The 7,223-nt window shown below is 46.2% G+C and overlaps 1 protein-coding gene across 2 annotated transcripts; it reads left to right on the top strand.

Moving 5' to 3' along the window:
• Positions 1-321: 321 nt before the first annotated feature.
• Positions 322-5,278, top strand: LOC309527396 (uncharacterized protein). Of its 2 annotated transcripts, none has more exons than XM_082214235.1 (2): positions 322-521; positions 1,310-5,278. In XM_082214235.1, exon 2 carries the CDS (start codon positions 1,789-1,791, stop codon positions 3,172-3,174), a length of 1,386 nt encoding a protein of 461 aa, XP_082070361.1. In that variant the 5' UTR covers positions 322-521; positions 1,310-1,788; the 3' UTR covers positions 3,175-5,278. The 2 variants fall into 2 exon arrangements, with proteins under 2 accessions (XP_082070361.1, XP_082070362.1); XM_082214236.1 differs by having other exon boundaries at positions 1,080-5,278.
• The last annotated feature ends 1,945 nt before the right edge of the window (positions 5,279-7,223 follow it).

Raw genomic sequence — 7,223 nt, 5'->3', positions numbered from 1 at the left:
GCAGGGGGTTGGACTCGATGGCCCTTGTGGTCTCTTCCAGCTCTATGATTCTATGATTCTAATTTGTAATCCACATTAAGTAGAGAGATTGGTCTATACTTTTTGACATTAGCTCTATCTTGATCTTGTTATGGATGTTTGGCTAATATTTCCTCATTTTCTTCTATTTCTTTTCTAATTTGATACATTTTCTTTTCTCTATTTCTTTTATGAATCACATAAAATGCTTTTTAACTGTCCTTCCTCTTTCTTTATTTCCTGTTTGGTTTCCAAGGTGAGGGTGAGTCAGCAATTAGCAAGCTGACCCCACCATCTTCATCTGCGCTCAAACCATTCTCCTTCCTTTGTCTCCTCCCTCCTGGCTCTCAAAACACTCTTGCAGTCTCTCATCATCCTGGCTCTTCCCTCTTTCAATTTCTCTCATTCTCCCCACCACCTTCGCCACCATGTCTCCCCACGCACCTTCAGTCTGCTTAAACAGCATTAAACAGGGTTCTTGCAGGTTGGGCAGCTTCTTGCAGGTATTTATTTATTTTCTTTGATATGTTTTGTCTTCTTTTAGTTTAGAACGTAATCCTCACAAAGCTTCTTAGTCCCAATTTATAAAATCACATCAGAAAGAACCTCCTTTTTCTAATTCACTCTATGTCACTGTTTTTAATAGAGTTTTACTCCCAGTCTCCCACGTATTGCTGATAGTATAGTCTGTTTTAAGGGTGCCAGGGTTGGAGTTTCCAGCTGTAATATTTGGAGAAACCTGGTGCTTCCTCATCTGGGTTTCAGGCATCTCACTGTTAGGAGTGCCCCCTTTTAAGCGCTGGACTATTCCTGCCACCTTCCACTTTTTGTGCCAGCGTACGGAGAGTCTTCTGGTGCTGCTTTGGTGCTTTTTTGGCTAGAGACCTCTTTTCTGGCTTTTTTCCAGGGGAGTCTACATCGCCCTCGTTCTCCCCTCACCCCCTTTACAGTGATCGGGTGTGCTCGTCCGTATCAGAGCACTTCCCTCGACCCACCACTGAGCGCACCACGCAGGGAAGTCTCACTTTTGCTTTTGCTTCTGTCTGCATTTTGTTGACCAGAGAGATGACTGACCTTCAAGATGGATTGGACTCCATGACTGAGCCAAACAAAATCTATCCCATATAAAAGGCAAGAAATTCCAGCTAAAAAAGGCAGTGAAAACTATAGTAAGGCCTCACATCTAACTCTGCTCAGTTCTTCCTCTATCACAAGCATGCATTAACATTGTTCAATAATCTGGAGCTCCATTTCTTCCTGAAGCTCTAATTAGCTTCTCTTTTCATTGCAGATGGTGATGAATTGGTGGGGAAGAACAAGAGGGACCACAGCAGAATCCACATAGCGGAGAAGTCCGATAAATATTCAAAGTGTGGAGAGAACATCCGTCAGAGCTCCCTGTCCACCTCCCATCAAACAAAGAGCCTAATTCGAAGGAATAGCCTCACTTCCCATCAAAGAATTGATACCGGGGAGAAACCCTATCAGTGCCTTGAATGTGGGAAGAGCTTCACTCGAAAGTACAGTCTCACTTCCCATCAAAGAATTCATACAGAGGAGAAACCCTATCAATGCCTTGAATGTGGGAAGAGCTTCAGTCGAAAGTACAGTCTCACTTACCATCAAAGAAGTCATACAGGGCAGAAACCCTTTCAGTGCTTGGAATGTGGAAAGAACTTCATTCACAGACAACATCTCACTTCCCATCAAATAATTCATACCGGTGAGAAACCCTACCAGTGCTTCAAATGTGGAAAGAGATTCAGTCATATGTCACATCTCACTTCCCATCAAAACCTTCATACTGGGGAGAAACCCTATCAGTGCCTGGAATGTGGAAAGAGCTTCAGTCACAGGCAGAGTCTCACTTCCCATCAAAACCTTCATACTGGGGAGAAACCCTATCAGTGCCTCAAATGTGGGAAGAGCTTCAGTCACAGGCAGAGTCTCACTTCCCATCACAGAATTCATACCGGGGAGAAACCCTATCAATGCCTGGAATGTGGAAAGAGCTTCAGTCACAGGCAGAGTCTCACTTCCCATCAAAGAACTCATACAGGACAGAAACCCTTTCACTGCTTGGAATGTGGAAAGAGCTTTAGTCGAAAGGACAGTCTCACTTCCCATCAAAGAATTCATACCGGGAAGAAACCCTATCAGTGCCTGGAATGTGGAAAGAGCTTCAGTCACAGGCAGAGTCTCACTTCCCATCAAATAATTCATACCGGGGAGAAACCCTATCAGTGCTTCGAATGTGGGAAGCACTTCAGTCACAGCCGCAGTCTCGCTTTGCATCAAAGAATTCATACAGGGCATAAACCCTATCGGTGCTTGGAATGCGGAAAGAGCTTCAGTCAGCGCGTCCATCTCACTTCCCATCAAAGAATTCATACAGGGCATAAACCCTATCACTGCTTGGAATGTGGAAAGAGCTTCAGTCAAAAGTACAGTCTCACTTCCCATCACAGAATTCATACTGGGGAGAAATCCTATCAGTGCTTGAAATGTGGAAAGAGTTTCAGTCGAAAGGACAATCTCACTTCCCATCACAGAATTCATACGGGGGAGAAATCCTATCAGTGCTTGAAATGTGGAAAGAGCTTCAGTTGCAAGAAAACTCTCACTTCCCATCAAAGTATTCATACAGGGGAGAAATCCTATCAGTGCTTGGAATGTGGAAAGAGCTTCCGTTGGAAGGAAAGTTTCATTTCCCATCAAAGAATCCATACAGGGGAGAAACCGTATCAGTGCATCGATTGTGGAAAGAGCTTTCGTCTGAGTGGTGATCTCACTTCCCATCACAGAATTCACACAGGGGAGAAACCTTTTCAGTGCTTGGATTGTGGAAAGAGCTTTCGTCTGAGGGGTGAGCTCACTTCTCATCACAGAATTCATACAGGGGAAAAACCATATCATTGCTTGGATTGTGGAAAGAGCTTTCGTCAGAGTGGTGAGCTCACTTCTCATCACAGAATTCATACCGGGGAGAAACCCTATCAGTGCTTGGAATGCGGAAAGAGCTTCAGTCACAGACAAAATCTTGCTTCCCATCAAAGAACTCATTCAGGGCAGAAACCCTTTCAGTGCTTAGAATGTGGAAAGAGCTTTCGTCAGAGTGGGCATCTCACTTCCCATCAAAGAATCCATACAGGGTAGAAACCCTATCACTGCTTAAACTGTGGAAAATGCTTCCTTTGTAAGGAACATCTCACTTCCCATCAAAGAATTCATACAGGGCAGAAACCCTTTCAGTGCTTAGACTGTGGAAAATGCTTCCGTCTGACGGAAAGTCTCACTTCCCATCAAAGAATTCATACAGGGGAGAAACCCTATTAGTGCTTGGAATGTGGAAAGAGCTTCAGTCACAGGCAGAGTCTCATTTCTCATCAAATAATTCATACAGGGGAGAAACTGTTGGGTGTAGTGAAGGGTTAACCTTCTATGCCTCGTGCTTGCGGGGACGGACTTACAATGGAAGTAAGCCAGGACGTGACGAAAGCAGCTTGGTATGTTGTGAACTGAGTGGAAATCGAAAGCACTCAGTTCAGCTGCTGCAAGGAGAGAGAGAGGAGGCAGAGAAAATGCAGCTTAACACGGATGGCTGGTGTGGATTGTAAATACGCTATTTTGTTTCCAATAAGGAGATATTAGGACAGAAGAAACGTCTGGACTGATTTACTGCCCTTTCGACACACAGGCGCTGTGTAATTCTGCTAATTGCTTTACGACCGCTCTAAAGCCATACTGCGTAAACAGAAGCTGCAGAGGCTCGCAGGGGAAGCGTGGCTGGGCGCCAAACAATAAAGCAATAAATCTAGGAACAGGTCATGGACCAACGCAAAGCGTGTGAGAAAGGGCTTGGAAGACTTTAAAAGACTGAACGTCAGTTTGATCGACTGCCAAAGAAAGCAGAGGGCAGATCGGAGGAGGCTGACGGAGCGAGGGCGCTGCGATGCCAGGTCTTTCCGGAACACCCAGTTGGCAGAAATGAGTACTCTTGCAAATGCCACAGAAGGGAGAAGGGAGGCATGGCACAGCCCTAGGGACATGGCTTTGAGTTTAAACTGCCATGTCAGAGACTGAATAGCCCAAATTGGCTACAATGGAGTTTTGAAATGGAACTCTTACTGGTGGGAGAGCAGCTATGGGACGTAGTCCAGCCCCCACAGTATGCAGCTGGGAAAGCAGAGGCTGAAAAGGTTCAGTGCAAAGTGAAATGGAGAAGCGTGTGCTTGCATTTTTGGCTGAGAATGTGGATGCTCATCTGGTGCCAGTTGTCCTGGGTGCAAAACAGCCAAGGGCTGCTTGGGAATCCCTCCGAAAGGCTTGTGGAGCTGGTTTGGGAAGCAAGGGCCGAGACGTGGCTGCACCCGAAATGGAGAGGCAAGATGGCGCCGGCCACACAGCTGGGAGGAGCTTTGAGCCCCCACGGGGGGGGGGCGAAGGGACTGTTGCTGGCAATGCTGCTGGTGCTTTTGCTGAGCCTGGGAGCTGTTTGGATGTTGCAACGTGTCTGTGTGAGGAGCCTGGATAGAGGCCAAGAGTTGGGAGCCCCGTACCCATCAGAGGGGGTGCAGGCAAACGTCCTGGAAGCCCCGTGAGTAGTGGGGGGGGGCAGTGAGCAGTGAAAGCTCAGAGACGCCTCTTTCTCCAAAAGCTGCCAAGAGTTGTTTATGCCATGAGCTGAAGTCTAGCCGTGCGAAGCTGAATGCAGCTAGAGGCTTCAAGGCCGGCCACCTGGAGCAAGTAAAGATAAGAGCTGTGGATTTGTGTGAGAACGCCGGGAGCAGTCCGGTCTCCAAGGCAACTGAGAGAGTTGCATCTAAGGAAGCTGTGGAGGTCGTGGGCAAGTCTCCCTGCTGGGGGGAGTCTGTTGCCATGACAACCAGAGAGGATGTCTGCAGAGGCCCCAAGGAGGGCGGTAGCGAGGAGATTGTTGCCATGGCGATCCAGGAATGTCAACAACAAGACACTCTGGGTGTCGCCATCGACTCAGGAGCCACAAACACGCTAGTGCCATCTGCTGGTCTTTTAAGGAATTGCAGGACAGTAAAAACTGATAAATTTGTGACGCTTGCAGAAGGAAGTAAAAAACGGCTAACACAGACAGGCTTTTTCTTCTGTTATGAAGTCAAAGCTTTTGCGGTGCCTGGCTTAGCCAACTGTTTGTTAAGTGTGCATGATTTACTTGCTGATGGTTTTCATATGTCTTTTGCAGGTACCCAATGTGAGTTTTCCAAGAATGGGAAGCACGTGTACACAGTGCAGTCTATTTTATTTTATTTTATAAAATTTTTTATTAGTTTTACAATTTTTTATAAGCAATACAAACAAATAAAAAGACAAACAAACATGTATAATTTCATATCCTTTTTTTCATAAACCTCACTTCTCGGACTCCCCCAAACCTCCCCTTTCTACATCCCAAGTTTCAAAATTATTTCAGCAAAACCTAAATTTACTCCTGTCAAATATATTCCTTCATTATTCTTTTCTTTAACTTAATCTTTTATCGCTGTAATCTCCTTTCCTTTCTAAAAAACCTCGACATTTTAGCATTCATCAATTTTGTAGTATTTCTTAAGATAGATTTTAAATTTCTTCCAATCTTCTTCCGCCGTCTCTTTCCCCTGATCACGGATTCTGCCAGTCATTTCAGCCAATGTCATATAGCCCATCACCTTCATCTGCCATTCTTCTAGGGTGGGTAGATCTTGTGTCTTCCAATACTTTGCGATGAGTATTCTTGCTGCTGTCGTAGCATACATAAAAAAAATTCTGTCTTTCTTTGACACCAATTGGCCGACAATGCCCAGGAGAAAGGCCTCTGGTTTTTTAGGGAAGGTACATTTAAGTACCTTTTTCATTTCGTTATATATCATCTCCCAGAAAGCCTTAATCTTCGGGCACGTCCACCAAAGGTGATAGAAAGTACCTTCAGTTTCTTTACACTTCCAACACTTATTGTCAGGCAAATGATAGATTTTTGCTAGCTTGACTGGGGTCATGTACCACCTGTAGATCATTTTCATAATATTTTCCTTTAAGGCATTACATGCCGTAAATTTTATACCGGTGGTCCATAACCATTCCCAGTCCGCAAACATAATATTATGACCAATGTCCTGTGCCCACTTAATCATAGCTGATTTAACTGTTTCATCTTGTGTATTCCATTTCAGCAACAAGTTATACATTCTTGACAAATTCTTAGCATTGGGTTCTAACAGTTCAGTTTCTAATTTTGATTTCTCCACCTGGAAGCCAATTTTCCTGTCTTGTTTATAAACCTCCATTATTTGATAATAATGGAGCCAGTCTCGTACTTTGGTTTTCAATTTCTCATGACTCTGTAACTTCAACTTATCTCCATCTTGTTCCAAAATTTCCCAATACTTTGGCCATTCGGCTTCCATATTAAGTTTTTTCAACGCTTTAGCCTCCAAAGGTGACAACCATCTAGGGGTTTTGTTTTCGTGCAGGACTTTCGCGCGGAGGTCGTCTCCCGCCACGTAGAGAGCCCCTTTGCGGGTGAGCAGTCCGTCGCATATCTGGAACTCATCGTCCTTCGCTGTGCCTCTTCGCACCTCCTCCATCTTGGATTGTGCGAACGAATCCGTCTGCAGCGCGCAACGTACTGCGTCCAGGTCCACGGTGGCTGAAGTGCATGCCCACGCTTCCGGTGCAAAAATGTGTTTGGCCGCCACCGGTGCCGCTTCCTCGAGATACTGCGGTTTCCTGGATAGTGCATCCGCCATGACGTTGTTGTCTCCCGGGATGTATTCTATCCGGAAGTCGAAATCCGCAAAGCACTCCGCCCAGCGGATGTCTCTCTGGTTCAGGAACCGCGCCGTGCGCCAGTACTCCAGGTTCTTATGGTCCATGCGGACCTGCACCGTGTGTCTGGCTCCGATGAGGAAGTGCCGCCACGCCTTGAAGGCTGCATGAATGGCCAGCAACTCGCTGTCCCAGATGGTGTAGTTCTGTTCAGACTTGCTGAGTTTCCTGGAGTAGAATGCGCAGGGCCTCCAGTTCCCTTGCGGATCTTGCTGCAACAGGACCGCCCCCACCGCTCTGTCCGAGGCGTCCGTGGGGTTTACGTGTAGCAGCTGTTCTTCGGACGCGAAGAGATGCTTGAGTCTCCGAAAAGACTGCTCCGCCTGGTCCGTCCAGGTGAACTGCTTCTTCTTGGAGCTGAGGGTGTC

Source organism: Podarcis vaucheri (genome assembly GCF_965113315.1).
Source record: "Podarcis vaucheri genome assembly, chromosome: 2".
Classification (NCBI taxonomy): domain Eukaryota; kingdom Metazoa; phylum Chordata; class Lepidosauria; order Squamata; family Lacertidae; genus Podarcis; species Podarcis vaucheri.
This window is presented reverse-complemented; position numbering and strand designations above follow the sequence as displayed.